The sequence below is a fragment of the Alosa alosa genome, chromosome 13 (assembly GCF_017589495.1).
Source record: "Alosa alosa isolate M-15738 ecotype Scorff River chromosome 13, AALO_Geno_1.1, whole genome shotgun sequence".
NCBI lineage: Eukaryota > Metazoa > Chordata > Actinopteri > Clupeiformes > Clupeidae > Alosa > Alosa alosa.
Window position 1 is genome coordinate 2530936 of NC_063201.1, and position 14548 is coordinate 2545483.

General features: G+C 44.3%; 1 protein-coding gene across 3 annotated transcripts in view; it reads left to right on the forward strand.

The window, feature by feature from the left end:
* trim46a (tripartite motif containing 46a) overlaps positions 1-13987 on the forward strand; it is a 20547-nt gene extending 6560 nt beyond the window's left edge. For 2 of the 3 annotated variants that reach the window (XM_048261508.1, XM_048261509.1), the window contains 8 exons: positions 458-604; positions 1469-1564; positions 3171-3424; positions 5398-5519; positions 6184-6525; positions 7765-7994; positions 9184-9251; positions 12402-13987. In XM_048261508.1, the coding sequence (XP_048117465.1) occupies positions 458-604; positions 1469-1564; positions 3171-3424; positions 5398-5519; positions 6184-6525; positions 7765-7994; positions 9184-9251; positions 12402-12792 (1650 nt within the window). In that variant the 3' untranslated portion in view covers positions 12793-13987. Of the gene's footprint in view, positions 1-457; positions 605-1468; positions 1565-3170; positions 3425-5397; positions 5520-6183; positions 6526-6867; positions 7517-7764; positions 7995-9183; positions 9252-12401 lie in introns of those variants that run through there. The other variant, XM_048261510.1, reaches the window with a different exon arrangement.
* The last annotated feature ends 561 nt before the right edge of the window (positions 13988-14548 follow it).

Genomic DNA, 14548 nt, shown 5'->3' on the forward strand with positions numbered 1-14548 from the left:
TACTGTATGAACACACACTCACGTGCACACACACACACACACACACACACACACACATACACACACACACACACACACACACATACTGTATGAACACACACTCACGCACACACACACACACACACACACACATTCGCACATCGCAAGACACACACACACACTTATGAACACACACTCACGCAGCAATAACATGAAATACACACACACACACACACACACACATGCATGCACACGCAAGGTATTTAATATACACACACACACACACACATACACTCACACACACACATCATCTACACACGCACATATGCACACACACACACACTCTCACACACACACACACACACACACACACACACACACACACACAGCATGTTTGTCGGTGTTTGGGGCAACAGTCACACTTGTTTGTGTTGTGGATTCCATGTCATGGCTGGTTGTCTCTGACCACTGCTCTCAGGTGCTGGTGTGTCCGGAACATGAGCAGGAGAGGCTGCAGTTCTACTGTCGCGTGTGCCAGCGCCTCCTCTGTTCACTCTGCAAACTGCGCCGCGTCCACTCTGGTCACAAGGTCCTGCCTATCGCCCAGGCATACCAGACCTTGAAGGTACACCAACACGCTAAATGTACACACCTTTGACCGAAACTTCCTCCTGAAGCTCTGCCCACACCTTTTAATCACTAAACGTAAATATCTGACCACTACATTTTTTATGATTAACTCTAAAGTCACTGGCTTTTTTAGCATTTAGTATGTTGTTAAATGTATAAATATCATTGCTTAGAAACAACTATCAAAAGTACTACCCTTGACTGAGAATGATGGTATACTATATATATATATGGGGCAGCCGTGGCCTACTGGTTAGCACTTCGGACTTGTAACCGGAGGGTTGCTGGTTCGAACCCCGACCAGTAGCCTTGAGCAAGGCACCCTCACTGCTCCCTGAGCCGCTGTTGTTGCAGGCAGCTCACTCGCGTCGGGATTAGTGTGTGCTTCCTCACTCTGTGTACACTCACTGAGTGTGTTTCACTAATTCACGGATTGGGATAAATGCAGAGACCAAATTTTCCACACGGGATCAAAAGAGTATATATACTTATACTTATACTTACTTATACAGACATTATCATGAGTATTGATGAGCTAAACTGAACTCTGTTTTGCTGGGTAACAAATCAATTCTTGTTTTGTACGGCAAATGTGATTACGGTAAACAAGTCATCAGTGTAGTGATTAAAACCAGTGTAGTATGTATGTACGTGTGTGTGTGTCTGTGTGTGTGTGTGTGTGTGTGTGTGTGTGTGTGTGTGTGTGTGTGTGTGTGTGTGTGTGTGTGCATGTGCGTGTGCATGTGCGTGTGTGTGTGTAGGAGATGGTGTATGGATAATGTATGGTAGATGTATGGTAGGAGGTGTTGAAGGATAATCAGAACTCACAATCACAGTTTCACCTTTTTCAATCTCACAGGAGAAGATCACCAAGGAGATGAACTTGGTCTTGGCCAATCAAGAAACAGTTCAGGCGCAGATTGGCCAATTGGAAGGCGCCATCACTCAGATGGAGGTAAACAGGAAATGAGAGGGGAACTGGAGATGACCTCTCTGGTCAAGGCAATCAGCTAATGGTGTCCTTCCTCTCCCTCATCTCTTCCTCCTTTCATTGTTCTACCTCTTCTTCTCTTTCATTTGCTCTTGATCTCTCCTGCACTGTCTGGCCTGGTTGCTATATTTGCTTTATTTGTCTCCACTTTAATCTCTTTTGTTTGTCTTTCTTTAATCTCACTTCTCTCACCTCTCTCTATCCTTTGCTTCCTTTCTTCCGGCCCTCTCACTTTCCTTTCACTTCTCTGTTCACTCATCCTTCTGTTTCCTTCTGGCTATTGTTTTTTCTAGTATGTGATGATCTCTGTTTCCAGTTTGGGTGCACCTGCACAGTAAAAGGTTGCACATGAAAAACTGTTACCATATGTCCATATATTCATCTCTGTCTCTTTGTGTGTCTGGTTGTGTCTGTGTGTGTGTCTGTGTGGTGTTATTATTGATGATGTCTACTATCTGTCTGTATACACATGTCTCTGTGTGTGTGTGTGGTGAGTGTGTGTATATGTCTCTGTATATAATGTGTGTATTATTGTGTATTATTGTGTCAATGTATATTACATGTCTCTATATATATATTATTGTGTATTATTGTGTGTGTGTGTTTGTGTTTGTATTATTATTATTGTTATTGTGTGCGTGTGTGTACATGTCTCTGTATATGTTATTGTGTGTTTATTATTATTATTATTGTGTGTGTACATGTGTGTACATATTCTCTGTATATGTGTGTGTGTACATATTATTGTGTGTATTATTATTATTGTGTGTAAATGTCGATCTGTATATGTCTCTGTATGTGTATTATTATTATTATTATTATTGAGCAGTATTATTGTGTATTATTATTGTGTGTGTATTAATGCGTGTGTGTACATGTCTCTGTATAATATTTTGTGTATTATTATTGTGTATTGTTGGTATGCGATGTGTAATACGTATTGTGTACATGTCTCTGTATATAATATTATTATTGTGTGTGTGTGTGTGTGTGTGTGTGTGTTTGGCTGCGTGTGTGTACGTGTCTCTGTATATGTGTGTGTTATTATTGTGTGTGTACTACGTGTATTGTACATGTCTCTGTATATATATATGTGTATTGTGATGTGTGTGTATTATTATGCGTATTATTGTGTACATGAAAATATCTTTCTGTAATATTGTGTTATTGTGTGTGTAATGCGCGATGTGTGTACATGTCTCTGTATATGTGTGTGTATTGTGTGTTATGGTAATAAATTAATTGTGTGTACATGTTTGTGTAGCATATCTATGTATGTGTGTGTATATTGACTAGTATTATTAATAAATTATGCACGTGTGCACATGTCTCTGTATATATTATTGTGTGTGTGTATTATTGTGTTGGTAATGCGTGTGTACATGTCTCTATGTATAATGTGTGTGTGTGTATTGTGTGTACGTGTGTGTACATGTCTCTGTATATGTGTGTATACTTATTATTATTGTGTGCGTGTGTGTGTGTGACATGCGTGTATTGTACATGTCTATGTATATATTATTATTATATTATTGTGTGTGTGTGTGTGTGTACGTGTGTGTGTGTGCAGCTGAACAGCAGTGTGGCTCAGGAGAAGCTGCTGGCCTGCGTGGAGCAGGTGCGGGCAGCTCTGTCGGAGCGGCAGACGTCTCTGGCCTCAGCGCTGGAGGGCTCGCGGGCGCGGAGGGCAGATGCGCTGGACGCCCAGCTGCAGGAGAAACGCAGCCTGCTGGAGGACGCCGGCCTGGTCACCTACACACACGAGCTGCTCAAGGAGACCGACCAGCCCTGCTTCGTCCAGGCCGCCCGTGTCACACACTACAGGTACACAACACCTTATTCGTCTCAGAGGGCAATTTAGCCTGCAATGTGTGTGTGTTGTGTGTATGTGTCTGTTGTGTGTCTGTCACACACTACAGGTTAACAACAACTTCAGGTCTCAGAGGGCAATTTGGTTTGCAAAACAACAGTCTGTTAGCCTGACGTAGTCATAGTCACAATTTAGTCTGATACTGCTTGATTGGGAAGTGATTATGGTGCGTGTTTCAGTCGACACAGGGAAAAATGCCTCTGCACTCAATTGGATAGACCTAACCAGTCAGAGCAACGAAATAGCCTGAACCAAAACGTCCTTCTTCTCTATGTTTTAGTTTAGTTTCGACTGCTTTTTAAAGTCAATAGGCTATCTTGTAGCCTACAACAGACGCGACAGTGAAATCTAAATGAAAGCTATAGCTTCTCTATCCGCTAACAACTTTTTTGTGTAGGCTAAACAAAACCAACTGAAGCGTTGGCATACAATTTGAATATCAAAAGTATCTATCTATCTATCTATCTATCTATCTGTTGGGGTCAGATGACGTCTGTGTTATGCACCTGTGGTTACTCACGATAATTGGGTCACGTGCTGTTGGTGGCGGCAAGGTTCATAATATTCCTTGCTAGATGTTTTTGTGAATGAACAGAGAGGGGGTGATGGGGGAAGCCTTACTTTCTGCTGACCGCATTTTGATGACTGTTGAATGGAATAAGCTGTTGTGGAATACATGAAACTTGTGGATTTTAAGAACTGGATTTATTGACGTTCATGAACTGATACTGAGCTGTGTTGGATATTCTGGAGATGACTGTTTTCTACCTTATCGCTACTGGAAATTGAACAGCGCGTTGGGCAAGTTAGTCTCCCCTACTCAGCCTCTCGACGACCAAAGCTTTGAGTCGTCAACACTATCTATGTCTCTATCTATCTATCTATCATATAATAACATACATACAATATCCGTACAATGCGCAGTTGATACATACAATATCTGTACAGTACACAATTGATACCAGCATCACAGTAGTCATTGTCAAAAAATGTCCCTGGCACCATCCGAGAGGAAGCTGTAAAATTAAGGACACCACATCACCTCCATAGATAGTCACACAGAGAGCACAGCGAAGTGAAAGATGTAGTTCTCAGTTCTGACGAAAGGTTGTTTCAATATATCAGTTCAATAATCAATCAAATTACACACTGATCAAATTAATCAATGAAATTGTACTCCCACTGTGTCCACAAACGCCACTGAGCACGTGCACTGGAGGATTTGGCTGAATTGGACGAAAAGAGCAATGATTGGAATCGAGGACTGTACCTTTAATGGTGCGGTGCAGGTTCACACTCCTCTGTGTGAGCACTGCAATCCCCTGTGCAGGTGAAGCTGAATCCCAGGGCTGCTGTACTTTACAGTAATAGCATGGGAGAGCCAGGAAGGGAGGCTTGACGCCGAAGAGCTGATTTGCATTGCAACTTTATATACAGTATGTGTGTGAATCCAAAACTCCATGTGTGTATGTGTGTGTGTGTATGTATAGATATTTTTGTGTGTGTGTATGCGTGGGTGTGCATGTCTCACTCCAAAGTGCAAACTTGTGTGTGTATGTGTGTCTGTGTGTGTGTGTGTATGTACAGTATATGAGAGAGAGAGAGACAGAGTGTGTGTGTTTGTGTGTGTGTGTGTGTGTGTGTGTGTGTGTGTGTGTGTGTGTGTGTGTGTCTGGATGTGAAATCTCCAGCTTTTTTGTTTTTATTCAGTGTGTGTTGATGGTGCGTGTGTACTGTCAGCGTGTACATGACTACAGTGTATGTGTGTGTGTGTGTGTGTGTGTGTGTGTTGATGCTCTGTCAGCATGAATCATCAGAGAGGTTGCATATATTTCCTCCCCTTCCCCTCTCTCTCTCCCTCTCTCCCTCTCTCTCTCTCTCTCTCTCTCTCTCTCTCTCTCTCTCTCTCTCTTCTTCCTCCTCCCAGGCTGGTCAAGGCCATAGAGCACCTGCAGAATTTCTCTCTCTCCGCTGATCCCTCGTTCAGACACTTCCAGATGGACGGATCTCGGGAGCTCAAAGAGATCAGCAGCATGGAGTTTATACGAGGTTTATGTCTCATACATTAGCACAAGCACATAGTTTACACGAGAGTTATGTCTCATACATTAGCACAAGCACATAGTTTACACGAGAGTTATGTCTCATACATTAGCACAAGCACATAGTTTACATGAGAGTTATGTCTCATACATTAGCACAAGCACATAGTTTATACGAGAGTTATGTCTCATACATTACCACAGGCACATAGTTTCATACATTACCAGGTTTATGTCTCATGCATTAGCACAAGCACATAGTTTATACAAGGATACAAGGATACAAGGAAGTTTATTGTCACATGCATATAGTTACTGGAAGTAAGAAATGCAGTGAAATTATGTCTGGTGTCAGCCTATTTGTGCATTAATGGGGTGGGTAAAAAGTGCAGTAGAAGAGGGGTTTAGTAGATTAAGTGGCAAGGGCTGCATAAGAAAGGTGGGGAGGATTGGGATTGGGGGGGGGGGCACCAACAAGGAGCATATACGAGGTCTATGTCTCATACACTACCAGGTTTATGTCTCATACATTACCACAAGCACATAGTTTTGTGTGTGTGAGCTGCCACTCTTCTTGAAACCAAAAGCCCCAAAAATATATTGAAAAAAAAATAATTCTTGATTTCTCTGTGAGAAAGATACTAATGCACTTCTGCCTTGCCTTGCTGCAGCTCCATTGGCTCCTGTGATCGACACTCAGAAGACGCTGGCCTATGACCAGCTGTATCTTTGCTGGCGCCTCCCACAAGACTCCGCCCCTGCCTGGCACTACTCGGTGGAGTACCAGAGGAGAGTGGGCGGAGCCGGGTCGGTTTGGGGCGGGGTCAGGACTGAGGGGAAAGGGCCCAACTCCACCGGCGGTTGGCTGAGGATGGACGACGTGAGCGGGATGTGTGCGGTGATTGACAGGCTGGAGATGGACAGCGTGTACGTGCTGAGGGTGAGAGGCTGCAACAAGGCGGGCTTCGGGGACTACAGCGAGGAGGTGTACCTGCACACTCCACCTGCGCCAGGTGAGACACACACAGGTGTACAGACACACACACACACACACTTATGGTCATAAACCTGAAAAACACTGTCATTTTCTGTCATGATTCAACAGATGTGGATAGCCTAAACAGTGCATATAACATGCAGCTTTGTTTTTCAAACCCTCACTACACACACACTTATGCACACATATACCCATCCTGGAACTGTGTTTGTACTGTTGTCGTTTATAAGCAATCTTCTGAATCTCTCCATCCCTACCTCCATCCCTACCTCCATTCCTCTGTTTTTTCTGCCTCATCTTCCTCATGAGATCCTTCCTTTCTTTCCCTTTTGTTTCACACCCTCTTCCTATACTGTAGATGCCATTTTTCTCTCTCTCTCTCTCTCTCTCTCTTCTCTTTCTATCTTTCTCCTCTTTCTGTCATCTCTCACCCTGGCAACCCTCTGTTCCGCAGCATGAAGCGGCAACATATCCCACACTCCTCTCCTTTTCCATCCTTTCTTCTCAAACTCTTACCAGTCCATTTCTTCTCTCTCTCTCTCTCTCTCTCTCTCTCTCTTGCTCCTTTCTTTCTCACATGTATCTTTAGCAACACAGTTTAGCGCTGTTCTGCCTGGTCTGCAGTGATCAGGCTTACGTAACGGAGAAAAAAAGCCTTGGCTTGCCGTTACAGTGCTGATCCTGCAGAAGACAGAGATCTCTCTCTTTCTTTCCCTCCTCACTTCCCATCCCCCTCTCATCCCTCTCTTTTGGCTCTGCTCTGATGGCTATTCCTCGCCCTCCTCCTGCACCTGTAGGCACCTGACCGTTTGCCTGTTCCTCTTCTCCCGTTTTCTCCTTCCTCTTTGCCCTCCTCTGTCCTTCTCTCCTCTCATCCCCCTCTTTTGTCTTTCCTCCCTGCCCCATTCCTGTCTTTTCTTCTTGTCTTCCTTTGCTCCCTGGATGTCTCCTCCCTCTCTGTCCGCGTCCTCTTTCTATTCGTTCCCCTCTCTTGCTCTGTCTTTTCCTTGTCCTCTCTCTCTATTGCTCTCTTTCTCTCTCCCTCCCTCTGTACTATCTCTTTCTCCCTCTCTTTTCCCTCACTTTCTCTTTCTCTCTCCCTCCCTCTGTACTCCTCCCCTCTCTCTCTCTTCTCCCCCTCTCTCCCCTCTCTCTCTCTCTCTCTCTCCTCTCCCCTCTCCCCCTCTCTCCCTCTCTCTCCCTCCCTCTGTACTCCTCCCTCTCTCTCTCTCTCTCTTCTCTCTCTCTTGGTCAGTGCTGGCGTTTAGTCTGGACTCTCGCTGGGGCCTGCATGCAGACAGGCTGGCGCTGGGGAAGGGGCAGACGTACGCACGCAGCGTCCCCGGACTGGCCCTCCTGCAGGCGGCCGACCGCACCCTCACTTCCTGTCACCTGACCTCCGACCTGCTGGTGGCCGACCTGTCAATCGCCCAGGGCCGCCACTACTGGGCATGCTCCGTGGAGCCTGGCTCCTATCTGGTCAAGGTGTGTGTGTGTGTGTGTGTGTGTGTGTGTGTGTGTGGTGAGAACCCACATGTAATCACTCATACATTCTGAACACACACTTCAATTTTCAATTTAAAGGCTTTATAGATTGTGATGTCACAGCAAACTCAAATAAATGACCCTGTTTGTTACATGTAGCCATGAATTATGTTAAAGGTCCAGTATGTAGGAAATAATGGAAAATAAACTGTAACCATTCCAAAAATGATCACCATATGTTGTCAGAGGGTAAGGAAACACGATGAATTGAAGTAATGGCTTATTTGACAACATTACTCTAACCTGTAAAACCCCGTAAAACCCATGAAAAAAAATGGAGTTCTGGGGGGAATCTCTTGGAATTTTCGTTTATGTTTTGAACGATTCATTCTAGAATAGCGTATTAATAATGGGCTAGCGCGTCCTCCTATTTGGGTTGCCAAATTAGCAAAGGCCAACTGTCAACAGCTGCCAGTTGTAGTCATGAACGCCTACCAGAGGCAGGCAAATTTCCAAAATTAAAACAAGAAACAAATTAAGTGGACATCGGAGGAGCTTCCTGAGATGGTGACGTCTTCGTCAAACGAAGAATATCAAGTCTGACGCAGAGCTGGCCATAGTTCTCCACAACAGGTAGCCTAGGCTAAACTTCATCTGCATCGCTAACTTCAGCTAAATATGTTACGTTGGTTAGAGAGGTATTTTTTGTTTTCACTGTTTCCGTAATGTGTAGCTGGGTCATGGTTGGAGAAACGTTAAAGCAGCTGCAGGTCAACTAACGTTAGCTAAGTCTTCATTACATCTGGCAACCCAGAAGAGGCTCGCGTCTGGTAGTCTTGAGAACGTTCACCAGTGTTTTGATTTTGGCCTGCAGAACGTTCGGTAACAATCCTACAAATCGCACCTTTAAGCATATATTTAGCACATGATTCTCGATTTCTTTGAATCTGACAGACATGGCTGTTGGGTGCATGTCAAAAGGGCTATTCTCATCATATAATAGCATTTCCATCGATAGTGCGTAATCATATGTTCAGCTTTATGTTATCATGCTTTCGGCTAAAAAAATCAAATCAACAACAAAAACACAGTACTAATAGCACACATGGCGTACTAATGAGCCATGCGGAGTGTCTGTCAGGTGCAGGAGGTCAGCACAATGACCAGTGGGACACTGTTGTGTTTGCAGGTGGGGGTTGGACTAGAAGCAAAACTGCAGGAATGGTTCCATCTGCCACAAGACATGGCCAGTCCACGGTGAGTGTGTGTGTGTGTGTGTGTGTGTGCATGTCTCTCTCTCCCTCTACAGTGTGTGTGTGTGTGTGTGTGTGTGCATGTCTCTCTCTCCCTCTACAGTGTGTGTGTGTGTGTGTGTGCATGTCTCTCTCTCCCTCTACAGTGTGTGTGTGTGTGTGTGTGTGTGTGTGTACAGTACATGTCTCTCTCTCTCTCTCTCTCTCCCTCTGTGTGTGTGTGTGTGTGTGTACATGTCTCTCTCTCCCTCTACAGTGTGTGTGTGTGTGTGTGTGTGTGTACAGTACATGTCTCTCTCTCTCTCTCTCCCTCTATGTGTGTGTGTGTGTGTGTGTGTGTGTACATGTCTCTCTCTCCCTCTACAGTGTGTGTGTGTGTGTGTGTGTGTGTGTGTGTGTGTGTGTGTGTCTGTGTCCCTTTGTGTGTGTGTGTGTGTGTGTGTGTTGAGCAGATACCACAATGGATGAGCTGGTCTCCTTCATCTCCCTTCTCTGTCTTCTCACTCACTCTTGAGTCCCAGAGCAAAGGCTTTGACGACATGATTCTGACTGATTGTATGGATGACGTCATTTCTGATAATCTGGTGTAATCTATACTTTAGGCCTCTTAAACTCCCCCAGATCATGTGTGTGGTCTACTCTTAAGCCCTATTCGGATGTGATTAGTATTACGTGAAGACATGGGGTAAAGTAAGTTTTGGGCAGCCGTGGTCCACTGGTTAGCACTCTGGACTTGTAACCAGAGGGTTGCCGGTTCGAACCCCGACCAGTAGGCACGGCTGAAGTGCCCTTGAGCAAGGCACCTAACCCCTCACTGCTCCCCGAGCGCCGCTGTTGATGCAGGCAGCTCACTGCGCCGGGATTAGTGTGTGTTTCACCTCACTGTGTGTACACTGTGTGCTGTGTGTGTTTCACTAATTCACGGATTGGGATAAATGCAGAGACCAAATTTCCCCTAACGGGATCAAAAGAGTATATATACTTATACTACAGGACGTCTGTAATATAAATGGCCAATTTGCACGGGATTAAGAAATCTCTGTATTTTACCAGAAGTGAGAGGGGTAACTCAATTTATGCACTGCCGTCAACACTTTGCTTGCTGATTTCGCATTCATACATGCATCATGGCCTGAGTATTGTTTACTTATTAGTTCAATGTCAAGTTTATTTGTCATATGCTCAATATACAGTATCAAGGACAACTGTAGGCTACAATGAAATGCTTGTGGTGAGACTCGGGTATTCTACAGGCTACAGCTAAAGCAATATCACACAAATTCACCCTCCTTATCAATTACATTGGTAGCCTATACTTTACCTTACCAGGCAAAATCATCACCCTGTGCTTGCCTTGCATTATTACCGAGTGCTTCTTCAAGCGCCGCCATGCTAAAAAAAAAACGCGAAAAACTATGTTTTTAAACAGGATATGACGGAATATCTACATACATCTTTTCCAAACAGTTTTACAGAAGGTAAAAGTCGCCATAATTTCTACTGACGTTGTTGGTAATAATTACTGACATGGCGCATTCGCACGTGACTAAAACCCCCCGTAATAATTACTTTACCCCGCGTCTCCACGTAAAACTAATCCTATCCAAATAGGGCTTTAGTATTTGCACTCTCAGCAGAGGAAACAACTGGGGATCAGCAATCACTGCTGAGTGGCTCCGGTCATGACGTCTGGCGCATTGTGTGTGCATGTGTGTTTTTGTTTATATAATAAGTCAAGGCTCACTCTTCAATCACTTCTGATGTTATGTAGGCCAATGACCACTGTGCCACGGATGGACACACGTCTCTGTGGATCATCCAATATTTATTTTTTTTAACAAAAACGGTATTTTTAACTATTATAATGTTCATATTCTGTAAGTCACTTTGGAAGTGTCTGCTAATTAACCATAACCGTAACCATCTCATCTCTTATAATCTATCTCTCTCCCACCTTCATTCTCAAATTCTGATGCAGAGGGCTTTGATGGGGTCACTTTGAGTGGTTGTTTGTGTGATGCGATTTCTGATAATCTTGAGCAGTCCACACGTCAGGACTCTTAAGTCTTCCCAGATCATGTGTTGTTTTCTTGACGAGAGTAGGAGAAGCAGACAGATGATGGGGATGAGTGGACCAGGTGATGGCATCTGGAAGTAGCACTGAGGTTTTCTTACAATTAAATTCTTATTTAATGATTTCAAATGTAACCAAATGTAATAAAAAATGCCTCTATCCTACCCTCTAGCCTACCCATCAGTCAGCAATGGATGGAAGTGGACACAGGTCTCGGGGGGCCTGTTGATGCTCAATCCTTATGACTTGACGAATGCTGTGCACAGCTGATGGGTGCAATTCCACCTGTGTGGTAGAGGTCATAGGGTGGACACTTTGGCTTCAGTTTCCATGGCCAGGCCTTGCCTTGTTGAAACAGAGTGGACACTTTAGCTTTAGTTCCCATGGCCAGGCCTTGCCTTGTTGGAACAGCCTTTGCAGACCACCCCTCGAACAACCCTCTGTTACCTAGACGATTGTCACCCAATGTAGTAAAGGCAGGAATAGCCACAGAGATGACAATACAATATGATCAGGGCTGTAGTGGAGGCTAAACATAAGTAAACACAGTTTATCCACATGCAATTTGAGAAATAGAGTTGATCCAACTCTTAAAAGAGTTTATTAACCAACTTTTAACATTCAAAAATCACACTGTATAGAACAGAATATAATTCATAGTTTACCCACCTCTTATTTTACCACTACACCCCTGAATATGAACACAATATTTGAGCCACAATATGACAATATGATGTTATGAGTGTTTGAATGTGTTTGGATGTTCTGTGCAGCCATCATGGCAGTAAAATTGTTGTTGACTCTGACTTATTTCCTAATTTCCACTATGAAGTAAGAGAGGAACAACATCTTATTGCCATATTGCTATATGTGAAGACATCTCTATAATATTTATTTGAATCAACTCTCTCTACCTTACTCTCTCTTTTTTTTGTCTGTCAGTCAAGAAAAAAAATATTAGGCTTGAAAATATTGATTTAATAAATATTTCTATCTTTATCATCTCTCTCTCTCTCTCTCTCTCTCTCTCTCTATCCTCTCTCTTTCTCTCTCTCCCCCCCCCCTCTCTCTCTCCTGTAGATATGACCCAGATAGTGGTCATGACAGCGGGGCCGAAGATGCCCAGGACAGCCCCCCTCCATTCTGCTTCCTCACCATGGGCATGGGCAAGATCCTTCTGCCCCACCAGGGGGTAACTCACCCCTCCGGCCACCCCCTGACTATCCCTCTGCCCCCACGCCTCGGGTTGTGTCTGGACTTTGACAAGGGCCGCGTCACCTTCTACGACGCCCACTCCCTGCGCATGCTGTGGGAGGGGCCTGTGGACTGCTCCGCCCCCGTCTGCCCAGCCTTCTGTTTCATTGGTGGAGGGGCGCTGCAGCTGCAGGAGCTCGTGGCCAATCGCAGCATCGAGCAGACCCCACCCAGGAGAGTGACCATCCAAACACGTGCCACCAATCTCTGCAATTGACATGACGGGTCGCATGTTCAACCAATCGGATGTTAGGATGGTTCTCAATGTTAAGCACCTTTGAAATACTCTTCTTATACCGTCCATTAATTTATTGATTTATCTTCTATTTATTTTGCCTACCTGGGATGCTTTGTATTAAGGTTTGTGTAAACATTCTGAACTAACCAAATTTTTTAACAGTATACTATCTTTGCATCACTACTAATGGTGGATCTCGGCAAATCATTTTCTCATGTTGACGTCATCTGCTCACAGGAAGTTCCAAAATTGTAAGCTGTACAAAAATATGCTCCAATTATCAAATGCATGCATGTCTGGACATCCTGAATGTGACTAAAGTTCTGTACCTCAACGCCTTCTAACCCCAGTATGACAACAATAGGGCAATGAACTCTTGAGCCTGTGATTTGCAGTGATCTACCGCAAAATAATAATACTTAAAAGCTGTTAGACAAGTTAGATGGACAGGTTTTGGAAGGTCAAGATTTGACCTGGTGACCTTTTGGAATGTTTTGTCCCTTGGGAATGTACCCACTGGCACATCCATAATATGTTGTCATCTTCTGTGTGTGTGTGTGTGTGTGTTTGTGTGTGTGACTGAAATCTTGCTGTAGTAGTTGGAAGTGTCATAACATTGTTTGTAAAATCATTTGCTGTCTGCATGTATAGCACCTGGAAGTTCGAATTCTCTGACGTAAAGTTTATCTCCAGCAATGTCAAGGGTAATGGCATACAGTATGTGTTTGTATCTGTGCGTGTATGTGTGTGTGTCCAGTCCACACACACACACACACACACACATTTTTCTTCACCAGCAGGATAAGTCATGGCAGTGTGTCTGGACAGCAGTGACGTTTGCAGGTTTAGAACTGGTCAACAAAGTATGTCCCCTTTGCACAGACTTTCCACCAGTACAGTGAATCAGGGCGAAACCTTATAAGAGCTTATCAAACGCCAACAGCAACCCCTCCACTTTCACAGCTCTCTCCTTCCCTCTCGTATAGCCTCCGTACCTCTCATACAGCCTCACTGACTCAATTCAGAGGCCGTGGCCTCACCAGCCTCCACTGAGTGTGAGGCAGCTGTCGAGGTGGCAGACAGGCCATTCTCGCTAATCAACTTCCTGGATATAGGCATACATTGAACCACATTACATGTCATTTGCACATTAATTACGGATATAGGCATACATTGAACCAGTTGATGAAATGTCATTTGCACTTTTGAGCTGATGAAGACTTACAGTAAAATGAAACAGTAAGTAATGGAGGCTTTAGTGAGCTGATGAAGACTCAGTAAAAAGACAAAGTAAGTAATGGAGGCAGAAATACTATAGTATTCGGCAAAGTGCAGTGAAGGGATGAGTGAAGATGTTCTGTGGTGACCATAGGCAAAGTGCAGTGAAGGGATGAGATGAGTGAAGATGTTCTGTGGTGACCATAGGCAAAGAACAGTGAAGGGATGAGATGAGTGAAGATGTTCTGTGGTGACCATAGGCAAAGCAAGACCATGAGAGATCTCTTAGAATTAAAGAGGACATATTTCACCCCCTTTTCCGCAATTGTAGATTTCTTTTTAAAGTATATTTGGTATATTTAGGCTTCTGTCTTTGCGCGTGTAGACAGTAGAGAAAGACAAAAAGCGAGTGGAAGAGGAGAGATGAGGTGGGATCGGGAAATAGCTTCAGGTCGGAATCGAGCCAGAGCCTCCATGGGCACTTGACCTGAATGTAGGATGGGTGCTGCCACTTGCA